Here is a 13,888-nt window from a genome sequence, read left to right on the forward strand (position 1 = left end):
AAGTATTTTCTCCCATTCAGGAAGTTGCTGTGAATTGAATTTTGCATTTTATTCTATACCCTGTAAGAAAACCCTCCTCTAAATATAACCCTTTATATTTTATATAAATATAAAATGCACATTTGCGTTGAGATATACCATGTTTATCTTCTGGCTTCATAAACCCCACCTTGTGAAAGTCAGGCCTCAAGGATCCCTGATCTTCAGTGTTTTGATTGCTGCCTACTCCCATCTCGTGCCATCTGCCCAACCAGTCTCTGAGCTCCTCAACTGCTTCCGAGTGCCTCTGTGCCATCAGCATATACTTGTTCCGATTGACTGGAGACAACTGCACATCTCTTTCCTGTTGGCCAATGAACATTTCACCCTGTTACAAGGCTCAAATGTTACCCCCAGGAGACTTCCCAGAGGCTATGAGGGTTTGGCCCTTTCTCCTGTTTTCACAGGGTCTTGTTCATGGCCCCTGGGGCACTTGTCTGATGTGTGTTATCACTCATTTCCAGGCCGGCCCTGCCCTGGACTCCAGAGTCCCCAAAAGCCAGTAGTGTTTGTATGTATGTATGTATGTACCTACTTACAATAATCTCTACACCTGACGTGGGGCTTGAATTCATGACCCCAAGATCAAGAGTCCATGCTCTTCCGACTGAGCCAGCCAGGTGCCTCAAGGCCAGTACTGTTTTCTACTCAGTCCTGTGGCCCAGAGCCTACCCCAAACCGACTTTGAGCCAAGCTCCTCTTCATGAGACAGGGAAACAGCCCCAGGGCAGAAGAGTCAGGAGAGACTGCCATGGAGCCGGGAGGAAGAGGGAGCAGGTCAGGAGTTAGAGGCCAGGTGCTGGAGACACAGAGGACTCAATGGGGACACTCTCCTTGTGCCAGGCACTCCTCGCCTCTGTCGCCCTCAGAGCTACCACTATTGGAAACAAAAGAGAAACAAAGGCTGCCAAGCTTTATTCAGTCATACTGGTTACAGATAACATACGGAAGCCTGCATCCAGCCCCCTGAGCAGGCTGTCACCCCTGCCGCCAGTCTCATTTCTTGTCCTCTTCCTTCTTGTCCTTCTTGCCATCCTTGTTGGCCTGAGAGGCCAGGGACCCCATGGCATTTCGAATAGCTTCATTGTTGGGATCCACGCCTGGAAGGTTCTCCAGGACACTCTGAAGGAACTCAGGGTCCTGCATCACGTCATAATCATCCTCCTCCTGAAAAAGGGCAGTGTTGGCTCGGGCCAGGGGCTGGGCCAGCTTGGGAGCGCACTGCTGCCTGAGCCCCTCTCCACCTGTCTGTGGGTGGGGCCACCTCTGGCAGAAGGTAGAAAGGACAACGGAGGGGAATACCCAGTGCCTACGGATGGTACGAACTCATACATTCATGCGCCACCAAACAGAGAAACTGGAACTTTGCTTCCTGAGCATACAGGATAAAAACAAATGCCATCACGTTCAGATTTCTTGCTATCAGACACCCACTCCTTCTTTGCCTTAGACTCTCTCTCACCCTCCTGGGAAGACAACACTCTATATACCAGTCCAGACTGCTCCCACCAAGAAGGAAGAAAAACGACAGAACATCAGGACACTGAGCCAACCTGGACTGTGTTCATTCTATTGCCTTAGCAATATTTACAAACAAGAAGTGTAGAACTAGGTGTTTTTTTCCCTCTGCTCCTCAAAAAGCTCATCTATGAAACCCTGAAGAATGTTCCAGGCCTAGAGGGCTAAAGACATGAACACCAATGGACCTTAAGTGTTCTGGGGGTGGGGAGTCATTGTTGGTCCTCACCTTGGCAGGCTCAGATGTGTCCATGGCGGAACTGGCATCAATGTCAGCAGATTCTGCCTGGCCAAACTCTGAGGAAAAGAGGGCAGTCCGTTTAGCTCCATTTCCCTACCCAGTGTCTCTGCCCAAGCACTACTTCCCAGGCCCTGGCTTACCAGCACCCTGCAGGGACATCTGCATGGCATAGGCGATCTGCTCTTCCTCGGTCATACTGCTCAGGTCAGGGAGCCCAGTGCGGCCAAACTCCTGCTGGCTGATGGTCATCTTCAGCAGGGCGTCATCTGAGTCTGGAAAAAGGAGGGGAGCAGCAGAGTAGGATCGCTCCCATGCTCCACACAGGCCCACCCCTAAGCTGCTCCCCCAGCCCCTATGTTCCCATGCTGCCCAGCCTCCCTACCGCTACTCCAGCGTCTACGCCCGACTCCACGGGATACCCTTCGCCCCATCCCTCACCTTCAGCCCCAGCTGTAGCAATCCCTGCCTCAGCCGCAGAGGCTGCAGCTGCCCGCCGGGCCTCTTCCTCCTGCCGCTGCCGCTGCTCTTCCATAGAGACACGGAGGGCCTGGCAAAGGGCAGGGCAAGGTCAGATGTTCTGCCCTCCCTCCTTGCAGGCGCTTGGGAAAGTCAGCTGAGAGGTGGGAAGGGAACATAAAGTGGCAGCCTCTGGTTTATGCACATGGGCAAGAACCTGGGGAGGTAAGAGGTGACATAGGGAAAAAGGACCTGGGAGAAGCCTGGGGTTTAATCAGGAGAAGTGAACAAGAGAGTCTGACTGGTGTCCCTAGAGATCACACAGAATTAAGGGGAAAAGGGACCAAAGGGAGTCTGGGAAAATGAGCGAGGGTGTTCAGGAAGGTTTAAGCCTGGAGATGCTATGTGATATGTGGGTCCTCAGTACAGGAGGACAAAGGACCCTTGGGCTCTACATGAGGTCAACGTTTGCTCACCAGGGCCAGCTCAGGATCAGCACTGGGATCCACTCCGAATTCAAAGTCACTGGCACCAAGACCCAACATGGCACCACCCTCACCAGCCAGAATTGGAGAACTGATGAGGGCATCGGCCAAGCTGGGCCCAGGAGGCACTGTCACCAGATGAGAACCGGTTCCATCTTTGCCATTCAGTGTGTTTACAAAGGCTGTTAGTTTTTCTGTGTTCACCTCCTGGAAGAGAGAAGAACAGAGGAGGTTCTTCTTCCTGCCTTGCTCCCCCTCCTCTGCCACTTCAGCATCTGTCCGGAGCTGCTCTCTCACAACGCAGGCACTGCTATGGGGAAGGACTGCTCTGTTTGTAACCAAATCAAGTCCATGCCCCCCAACCCGTCCTTACTCACCTCTTCCCCGAAATTGATAATATCAACATTTACTTTTTCTTTCTTGAGACGTTTAGCCAGCTTCACCAGCTAGGAAGAGGGAAGAGAAATGAAGAAATCTGTTCCATACCACGAGGGGAAAGGATACTCCCCACAAGCATACAGAAATCAGTTCATCTCCTCAATGACCCCCAACAGAAATACTGAATTCTGCATATCCACATTTTCCCAAAAGGTTGAACCCAATGCCTCTGGCAGTTTGCCTAAGGCCCAAGGGGACCCATTCCCATGTTCCCCAGCTGTCACCTGGACTCACATCCTTCTCGTTGTCCTCTACGGGGCTCCCCACGAAGGCGATAATGCGCATCTTGTGATTCTTGCCCTGTCGGTGCTTCAGAGCCAGCTTGTAAAGGAAGAGGAAGTTCTCACAGTCAGCCAGAGGAACCACTGAGCTCTGTCTTCTGTCACTCTGCTTCTTTTCTTAGGGTCTCTATGTTCAAGTCCACCGTCATGTTCACACAAGGTCTAACCCCTCCTTTACCCTTCCCTCCCTCCTGTGCCTCTGCGTGTGGACAAGGAAGAGGGGCTGTCTTAATTTTCCTTCACCACCCTCACCAGTCCTGGAATTCATCCCACCTCCTTTCTACTCCTTTCTCTGGGTCACTTCTCTTCCCTGCTCTGGTTCTAGCTCAACATTCCAGGGAAGAAATGAACCAGTGTTGGGGGCAGAGCCTCAGAGCAAGGGGGAACAATCAAAGGGATCCAGTAGGACTCACATGGGCCACACGGATGCCAGTGCAGAAGGTGATCTTGCCCTTGGGTTGGACAGTGTGGAGCTTGGAAAGAATGCGGCCGGTGTCAGGGGTGAGTGTGGTCAGCACTTCACAGTCACTGGGATGTACGGAAAGGGTTTCTATGATTTCAGGTCTGGACAAGTGCCTCTGAACCTGTATCTGACTCATCTTTTTTTTTTTTTTTCCCAAGGAAACTCTACGCCTGACATGGGGCTTAAACTCATAACCCCGAGATCAAGAGTCACATGTTCTACCGACTAAGCCAGCCAGGTGCCCCCGACTCATCTTTTAAGACCTTGATAATAACTGTAATCTCTCCTGTTCTTAATCAAACATCCAGTGTTTAGAGGGTAGATCTTAGATGTCCTCATTAAAAGTAAAGAATTTTTTCTGACTATGTGAGATATGTGTGTTACCTAAACTTAGTGTGGTGATCATTTCACAATATATACATATATCAAATTGTTACGTTGTATACCTTAAACGAATGCCATGTTGTTTGTCAGCTGTATCTCAATAAAACTAGAAAAAAATCTAGTATTTAATAGTTATGAACACAGGAAGTAAGGGGTTGACTTTACAAGAAATTTGCCCTCTTCCTCCCAATGTTTCCCTTGAACTCTTCTCATGTTATCCTGCTCCCAGGGCCCCAAGAATCCTCCACCACAGCTGGATGCTAGTGAGCATGTCTCCCGCCACTCCATTTTCAGACCTGCTTGTCAGCTAACAACATACATAGTGGGATGGGAGGTTACTCATTTGAGGATTATCAGTTCCTTAAACAAATCACTTCTGGGTAAGAGGATATGTGATACAGGTCCTGGGGACTCTTAAACCAAAATGACTTTTCATTAACTTTAAAATACATTCTGGGGGCGCCTGGGTGGCTCAGCGGGTTAAAGCCTCTGCATTCGGCTCAGGTCATGATCCCAGGGTCCTGGGATCGAGCCCCGCATTGGGCTCTCTGCTTGGCTGGGAGCCTGCTTCCTCCTCTCTCTCTCTCTCTGCCTGCCTCTCTGCCTACTTGTGATCTCTATCTGTCAAAAAAATAAAAAAAATCTTAAAAAAAAATAAGAATACTGTTACGCTGAAAAAATAAATAAAATGGAAAAAAAATAAAATAAAATAAAATACATTCTGAAATTTCACCCCAGAAGATTTAGTTTCCTAACTGTATTAAATTCAGATTAATATCAAACCCAAGCTGCAGGGCACCTAGGTGACTCGGTCGATTAAGCATCCCATCCGACTCTTGATTTTGGCTCAGGTCCTGATCTCCAGGTCCTGAGATGGAGCCCTGACCACATGGGGCTCTTCGCTCAGTGGGGAGTACTCTGGGACTTCTCTCCCCACCTTGCCCCTCCCCACCCACCCTGTGCTCTCTCTTTCTGAGATAAATAAGTCTTTAAAATAAATAAATAAATAAACTCAAGTTGCTATTAATATTTTTTCTGAATAGGGAAAAAGGTAGTCTGAGAAGGTTGATGGGCAAATGCAACTTCACGGGACCTGGACAGCAACCTGGATGCTACAGCAAGTCACATGTGGGAAACAGCCACCCACCTACCATACCCCTTCCTCCTCTGCCCCATGTACTTGGCCAGTGTGATGAGGCCCACGTTGTTCTCAGGGTTGCTGCGGGTCTTAGAGTGACAAACTATGTTGACAGCATCTTGTTGAGCCTGCAGCCGGGTGGGTAAGAAGTCCCCATTCCGCATATACTCACTGTTGTCCACACTATCAGATTAAAAGACAGAGAAGACATATGGTAAGATCTCTCTAATACATTCTCTCTAATTCCAAAGACCCCTACCCTCTTCCCTCCTTCAACACTTCTTTGAGGGACACTATCATGCAGAGTAGTGGCTCTCAGTCTCTGTGAAACACAGAACCACCTACAACTTAAAAAATATTAAATGTGGGGGCGCCTGGGTGGCTCAGTGGGTTAAGCCTCTGCCTTCAGCTCAGGTCATGATCTCAGGGTCCTGGGATCAAGCCCCGTGTCTGGCTCTCCGCTCAGCAGGGAGCCTGCTTCCTCTTCTCTCTCTGCCTACTTGTGATCTCTCTGTCATATAAATAAATAAAATCTTTTAAAAAAAAATTAAATGTGTATGTATGTGTATACACACACACACACACACCCATATATATACATACACAGACACAGACTTCCAAGCCTTACACCAGACTTACTGACTCAAAATGATCAAAGGAGGGGCGACAGAGTGGGTCAGCTGGTTGGGCAGCAGACTTGATTTCAGCTCAGGTCACGATCTCAGAGTTGTGAGATCAAGCCCCACATCATGCTCCACACTCAGTGAGGAGACTACTTAAGATTCCCCCTCTCTCTCTGCCCCCCACCTTTCTTAAAAAAAAAAAAAAAAAAAAAAAAGACCAGAGGAGGAAATACACTTTTTTTTTTTAAATTGTATTTATTTGTCAGAGAGAGAAAAAGAGAGCATGTGTGCGCACGAGCACAAGTAAAGGGAGAGGCAGGCTCCCTACTATGCAAGGAGCCAGATGGACAGGACTCAATTCCAGGGCCCTGGGATCATGACCTGAGCCAAAGGCAGATGCTTAATTGACTGAGCCACCCAGGCATCCCAGGAAATAGATTTTAAATCTCCATTCCACAGACGATCAAGCACCACAATCACCTTCTTAGAAGCTGCAATTCAACATTATTAAGCAGTGTCATGGATGAATATTCTAAATTTGTCTTTAATTTACTCCTCGGGCGCCTGGGTGGCTCAGTTGGTTACGTGTCTGCCTTCAGCTCAGGTCACAATTCCTTGGTTCTAAGGTCAAATCCCACATCAAGCTCCTTGCTTGGCGGAGAGGGTACTTCTCCCTCTGCCTCTGCCTGCTGCTCCTCTTGCTTATGCCCTCTCTCTCTGTCAAATAAAAATCTTTAAAAATCCATTAAAAAAAAAGTATTCCAAAGGTAGAAAATATTTACAAAATAATACATGCTCGGCAGCAATGAGTGCAGAAAAGCATAAAGCAATCATCTGGTTAAATGTTTACCAGCTTTGGCAGCTGGACCAAACTACAAAAATGAAGTTCTATGGAAGTGGGCTCTCACATCTTTTTTTTTTTTTAAGATTTTGTTTATTTGTCAGAGAGATCACAAGTAGGCAGAGAGGCAGGCAGACGGAAGCAGGCTCCCCGCTGAGCAAGGAGCCCGATGTCTGGCTTGATCCCAGGACCCAGAGATCATGACCTAAGCCAAAGGCAGAGGCTTAACCCGCTGAGCCACCCAGGTGCCCTGGCTCTCACATCTTTTATCTTTGCAGTTCTTCCCAATTTAAGAAATCCAGATAATATGAAATACAAGTGGGGCACCTGGGTGGCTCAGTGGGTTGGGCCTCTGCCTTTGGCTCGGGTCATGATCTCAGGGTCCTGGGCTCGAGCCCTGTGCAGGACTCTCTGCTCAGAGGGGAGCCTGCTTCCTCCCCCACCCTGCCTGCCTACTTGTGATCTCTGTCAAATAAATAAAATCTTAAAAAAAAAAAAAAAAAAAAAAAAAGAAATACAAGTTCTGGCTTCCCAGAGACCATAAGGAGAGAAGAAAGTGAAGGAGTTATACTTCAAGCCCCAAACCCATTCCTGATGACTTGAGATCCCATAGCACTCTAATCATCAAGGATTCCATCTGTACTGCTGGGAGGAAGCAATGTTCTCCCAGATGAGACACTTCATTTCCACTGCCAACAATGGGCTGGGGAGGAATTCCTGGGTTGCTCAGTGGGTTAAGAGTCTGCCTGAGCCTCAAGTCATGATCCTGCAGCCCCCGGGATTGAGCCCTGAATCCGGGCTCCCTTATCAGTGGGGAGTCTCCTTCTCCCTCCCGCTCTGCTCCTTCTCCCACTCACGCTCTATCTCTGACAAATAAATAAATAAATCTTAAAAAAATACATGGGGGGGGCGCCTGGGTGGCTTAGTGGGTTAAGCCTCTGCCTTCAGCTCAGGTCATGATCTTGGGGTCCTGGGATCGAGCCCCGCATGGGGCTCTCTGCTCATCAGGGAGCCTGCTTCCTCCTCTCTCTCTCTGCCTGCCTCTCTGCCTACTTGTGATCTCTCTCTCTGTCAAATAAATAAATAAAATCTTTTAAAAAAAAAAATACATGGGTGGGCACAATCTTTTTCTTTAATATCCTTTGACTGGCAATAAATATAAGCCAAAAATGAAGAGAGGTAATTAAGAAACTACTGAAAGAAACAGAAAAGGGAGTAAAGGGAAGTGTTCAGTTTCAGGTTCAAATCCCCAATCTGTTATTTATTAATACTATGATCCTGAGGAAGTTACTTAATTTCTCTAAGGTCTAGCTGCTTCATCTGTAAAATGGGTTTTACTATACGTAGGTGAGGGTAAGCTTTCAGGATTGCTATGATGATGAAATTAATAGAAAATACTTAGCAAAGTGCCTAACAATAAGCATGAAACATGGACTAGTTCTCTTGTGGAAACTCCATCTATGTAGAGAGGTCAAGGGCTCACTCTCCTGACCATTCATTATATTCTTTTTTTCTCTGATACACTGTTTCGGCTTATTTTCCTAGCAGAGAAGCAACAGCCTCTCTAGCTTCAAATACAGTAGTGAGTCCAAACATAAAAAACAATGGAGGCTTTGAGGACCATCCAGCTGGAACAGCTACTAAGTAGAAGGGCTGTGGGCAAGAGCAGCAGATGGATGAGGCCTGCAAGAAAGACATCAGAGTGAGCATGGGGACATGAGAGGTAGGGAGAACAGACAGTGGAGAGTGTGGGAGCAGGGCTCACACTTTGTCCTGCATCAGAACACTGGGAGGGTGATGGTAGTATGGAGGTATTAAAAACACAGATGCTTGGGGCGCCTGGGTGGCTCAGTGGATTAAGCCGCTGCCTTCGGCTCAGGTCATGATCTCAGGGTCCTGGGATCGAGCCCCGCGTCGGGCTCTCTGCTCTGCAGGGAGCCTGCTTCCTCCTCTCTCTGCCTACCTCTCTGCCTACTTGTGATCTCTCTCTGTCAAATAAATAAAATAAAAAATCTTTAAAAAAATAAAATAAAATAAAATGTTTAAAAAAAAAAAACAAAAAAAACACAGATGCCTTAACACCTAGGTATGTATCCCTAGAAAAAAAGTTCAGTTTCTCCAATCTTGAACTTTATATGAATTGAATAATATACCTATTTCTTGACTACTTTTGCTCAACCATATACAATTCTTCCCAACAAAAATCCATCTCAAAATAAGGGCTTGTGAGATTATACAGCTATTCCATAAAGTCTTCATTTAAAAAAGAATACAGGGGATGCCTGGGTGGCTCAGTGGGTTAAAGTCTCTGCCTTCAGCTCAGGTCATGATTCCAGAATCCTGGAATCATGCCCCACATTGGGCTCTCTGCTCAGCGGGAAGCCTGCTTCCTCCTCTCTCTCTACCTGCTGCTCCACCTACTTGTGATCTCTGTCTGTCAAATAAATAAATAAAACTTAAAAAAATAAATAAAATAAAATAAAAATAAAGAAGAATACAGATGCCTGGACTTTCCTGGCTGGGCATCTGACTCTGCAGATGGAAAACAGAGTCAAATACCTGCCATTTTTAATAAACTCCTCTGCAGGATTTTGATGCACAGCAGAGCATAAACCTCTACAGAAAAAAAGGAGTGGGTTTCCTCACTATTCTGTGCCTGTGCCGTTACAACTGGCCACCCATATGTCTCTCTGGACATAATTTTTCCTCCTATACATCAAGACAAACCAATGGTCTTTTTTTTTTTTTTTTTGAAGTAGGCTCTTGAACTCAGAGCCAGACACTTCACCAAGCCACCAAGGTGTCCCTAGGCCAATTTTTTTTTTTTTAATATTTTATTTATTTGACAGAGAGAAATCACAACTAGGCAGAGAGGCAGGCAGAGAGAGAGGAGGAAGCAGGCTCCCCGCAGAGCAGGGAGCCGGATGTGGGGCTCGATCCCAGGACCCTGGGATCATGACCAGAGCCGAAGGCAGAGGCTTTAACCCACTGAGCCACCCTGATGCCCCCCCAGGCCAATTTTTAAACCCCATTTTGTATGCGGGTTTACATGGCTCTGCCTCCACCATGTTCAGAACTCCTCCAGAAGTCCTCTATTGAAAGGTACCAGAGTCCAACCTCCTGAGCGCAACATTTGTGGTTTTCTATCCTTCAAAAAAAGAAACTACCTTAAACCAACAACCTTAAAACCAAGTCACACTAATCTATTTCCTAATCCTTAACCACACCTTGGGCATTTACACTTCAGCAGCTTAGTTTCTGGCCCACCCCCTATTTGTCATGGTCTCTCCTCAACATCTGTTAAAGTCCCTTCAAGGCCCCTCTTGAATTACCTCTTGAGGACTTCTCAGGCACACTGTGACTAACAGATGTACAGTGCTATAGTCTACAGAGCACGGTCACAAACATTCTACCTACCTGTGCTATAAGGCAAGTGGAGATTAAGATTACTCCCAGTGAAATATTTAATACATTCTCAAGAACATGCAGCTAGTAAGTAGCAGAAAACACAGGACTTTAGATTCCAGATCCTGTCCTTTTTCTATTCTAACATGCTTTGGCAACATAAACATCTAGAACTCCCAGTTAAATCTGAACTAAAGATAATTAACAAATAACTTTTTAGTATAAGTACATCCCCTGCAATATTTGGGACACATTTATAGCCACTTTTATATTAAAAACTACTGTTCACATGAATTCAAATTTACCTGGGCACCCTATATTTTACCTGGCAATGTAATCCTTCCCCACCCCACCAAAAGAAACTCTTAGGTGGCTGCTCCATCCAACTAGCAATTTGTGTATTTGTATACTATTCCTTATTATATTCTACTCTCATCGTTCAAAGAAACTGGAAATCTTGCAAAAATGTCTGTGTCCTCTGCTTCTAATCCAACTCATAATAAGATATTCATAGTAAGTTTGAGACTGAAGAAGAGGGCTAGCTCAGCAGACAAGAGTTTTAATGTCAGCCAGCCTAGGGTTTAAATCTTGGCTCCCCCACTCAATTAGCCCTGCGACTTTGGGGAAGTCATTTAAAATTGCTGAGACTCGGCGGGCGCCTGGGTGGCTCTGTGGGTTAAAGCCTCTGCCTTCAGCTCAGGTCATGATCTCGGGGTCCTGGGATGGAGCTCCACATCAGGCTCTCTGCTCAGCGGGGAGCCTGCTTCCCCTTCTCTCTCTCTGCCTGCCTCTGCTACTTGTGATCTCTGTCTGTCAAATAAATAAATAAAATCTTTAAAAAAAAAAAATTGCTGAGACTCAGTATCTTCACCTGTAAAGCGGACGAATATTTACCTACAAGTGTTGTGAGGTTTAAGTGAAAAAACTAAATTAATGCCTGACACATAGAAGGCAATTTATAAGCTGTACCTCTGAAGATGATACAGGGGAAGTTAATGGAGACAGATATGAGCCATTGGGACAGAGAAAGGATTTACAATCTCTCTTGTTAATATCCATTATTTTGAAAAGAAGAGAGCAGGGCAGATGAGTCTAAGAAGCAACACTCCCTACAGACAGCAGACTTGGGGCTAGTCTAGGGGAGACGACGCTAAAATAGAGCGAAGAAGCAAGGATCGGGCAGTCAATGACTGTCCGAGGGTTGAGGGGTACTGAGGTACTCCGAACCCGTCCTTCTCTCCCGGGCCCTGGGATGACTCAGGGAGTCGATGGGGCTCCTTCCTTCCGGGCCCAGGGCCGCATCTCACCGATCGGTCCCCCACCTCCCCCCCAGGCCCACCGAGCCTCCGCGCGAAAAGCGCCCTCTCACTCAGTCCCGCCCCCCACGGGTCCCGAGGTAAATCCTCACCAAACCATAGTGCTTTCCAACACCATCTTGCCACCTTCCTCCCTCCCTGACCGGCTCTTCTAGACTGCCAAACAACAACTCCTCCCATTGGCCCAGTGCTCACCACCAATCACAGGCCTCGCTCAGCCAGCCACTTTCCGCTTCCAGCCGCGTTGCGCTCTGGGAGTTGTAGGCGCCGCCAACATAAAAAGTTGTGTAGGAGAGGGCCGGAAGACTGAAGTGACATACAGAAAGAAGTACCCCCTACCAGGTTCTCTGGTTGAGTTCCCTGCTGGCGGATCTAAAAGAGGCTGTGGAGGAACCCTTGAAATTGCAGTGGGTGTGTTTGCCAGCATCTTCATTTTTAGAAAGTGGTGGGATCGTTAATGTTTCAGCTATGTCGCTTCGGCATAGCGCTTTGTGCACCTAACCACTAAGTCCTTATCCTCCAGAATTGAATATATCTCTCTCTCCAATTTAATTAAGGGCAGGAATGGTGTCTTAATCTTTGCAATCCCTGAGCCAGTACAGAGCCTGACACATGATAAGAACCCAGAAAATGATGAATCAATCCTTTTATAACTAATCTCCCAAAGAATGGGAGACAAACTAGTAAACATTTTGGTTTGTTAGTGAAGAACAACATTAAAAAATGTGTTGGATTGGGCGCCTGGGTGGCTCAGTTGGTTAAGAATCTGGGATTGAGTTCCGGATTTGTGTTTCCTGCTCAGTCAGGAGTCTGCTTCTCCCTCCCCTCACTCGTGCTCTCTCTCTCAAATAAATAGATAAAATCTTAAAGAAAAGAAAAAAATGCTTCGGGTTACCTTTCCCTACACACACACACACACACACACACCACCGCAAACCCCCCCCCCCACCACCAACCTGGAAATCCCAGGTCTCTTGGAGAAGAGAAGGGGCAAAGGAGGAAGACACCTGGTGTGGCTACAGCACACCATACTTGGAGATGGGGGAGAGGAGCGTTGAATATTACCTAGATGTTGTTGTTATTTTTTTTATTTTATTTTTTGTTCTGTGTTGTTTTGTTTTGTTTTAGAGAGGGGGTGGAGGGGCAAGGAGACAAAGAGAGAATTTTTTTTTTTTAAGGATTTTATTTATTTGAGACAGTGAAAGCGAGAGAGATCACAGAGGGAGAAGAAGCGGACTCGGCACTGAGCAGAGAGCTCGATGCAGGTCTCAATCCCAGAACCCTGGGTTCATGACCTAAGTCAAAGGCAGTTGCTTGGGGCGCCTGGGTGGCTCAGTGGGTTAAGCCTCTGCCTTCAGCTCAGGTCATGATCTCAGGGTCCTGGGATCGAGCCCCGTATCAGGCTCTCTGCTTGGCAGGGAGCCTGCTTCCTCCCCTCTCTGGCTGCTGCTCTGCCTACTTGTAATCTCTCTCTCTCTCTCTCTCTCTCAATCTGTAAAAAAAGAAAAAAAAAAAAAAAAGGCAGTTGCTTAACTGAGCCACCCAGGTGCCCCAAGAGAGAGAATTTTAAGCAGCCTCCATCCCAGTGCCCCAGCACAAAGCCCAACTCAGGCCTCCATCTCACAACCCCGAGATCATGACCTGAGGAGAACAAGAGTCTGAACCTTAACCAACTGAGCCACCCCAGATGCCTCTAGATGTTGGTTTTAATAGATATGTTTAAAAATAACCAGTAGAGCTTGAATAGGAATAAAATCTATCATGGGGGGGGAGCCATCAATAATAACCATAGACAGGAAAGGGGAAACAAATAAGAAAAATAATTACTGACAAGTTCAAACATAAACAAAATAGTTTGCAAACAAGACAAATACATTTTTAAAATGTATTAAATGTATTTTTATGCAGAAATGCTGCATAATGTGGGGTGTCTGGGTAGCTCAGTGGGTTAAGCCTTTGCCTTCAGCTCAGGTCATGATCTTGGGGTCCTGGGAGCAAGCCCCACATCGGGCTCCTTGCTTGGGGGTGGGGGGAGCCTGCTTCTTCCTCTCTCTCTGCCTGCCTCTCTGCCTACTTGTGATCTCTCTCTCTCTCTGTCAATAAGTAAATAAAAGGCTCAGTGTGTTGGGCCGCTGCCTTCGGCTCGGGTCATGATCCCGGGGTCCTGGGATCGAGTCCCGCATCGGGCTCTCTGCTTAGCGGGGAGCCTGCTTCTACCCTGCTCCCTCTCTCTCTCTGCCTGCCTGTCTACTTGTGATCT

At 47.0% G+C, this 13,888-nt stretch overlaps 1 protein-coding gene across 2 annotated transcripts; it reads right to left on the reverse strand.

Moving 5' to 3' along the window:
• Positions 1–919: 919 nt before the first annotated feature.
• Positions 920–11,799, reverse strand: PSMD4 (proteasome 26S subunit ubiquitin receptor, non-ATPase 4). Of its 2 annotated transcripts, none has more exons than XM_046003313.1 (10): positions 11,721–11,799; positions 5,486–5,626; positions 3,872–3,986; positions 3,412–3,498; positions 3,117–3,185; positions 2,731–2,946; positions 2,237–2,345; positions 1,939–2,070; positions 1,787–1,854; positions 920–1,206 (listed from the first exon to the last, which is right to left on the reverse strand). In XM_046003313.1, exons 1-10 carry the CDS (start codon positions 11,744–11,746, stop codon positions 1,036–1,038), a joined length of 1,134 nt encoding a protein of 377 aa, XP_045859269.1. In that variant the 5' UTR covers positions 11,747–11,799; the 3' UTR covers positions 920–1,035. The 2 variants fall into 2 exon arrangements, with proteins under 2 accessions (XP_045859269.1, XP_045859261.1); XM_046003305.1 differs by having other exon boundaries at positions 5,453–5,626.
• Between the last annotated feature and the right edge of the window lie 2,089 nt (positions 11,800–13,888).

Source organism: Meles meles, chromosome 1, assembly GCF_922984935.1.
Source record: "Meles meles chromosome 1, mMelMel3.1 paternal haplotype, whole genome shotgun sequence".
NCBI classification, from domain to species: domain Eukaryota; kingdom Metazoa; phylum Chordata; class Mammalia; order Carnivora; family Mustelidae; genus Meles; species Meles meles.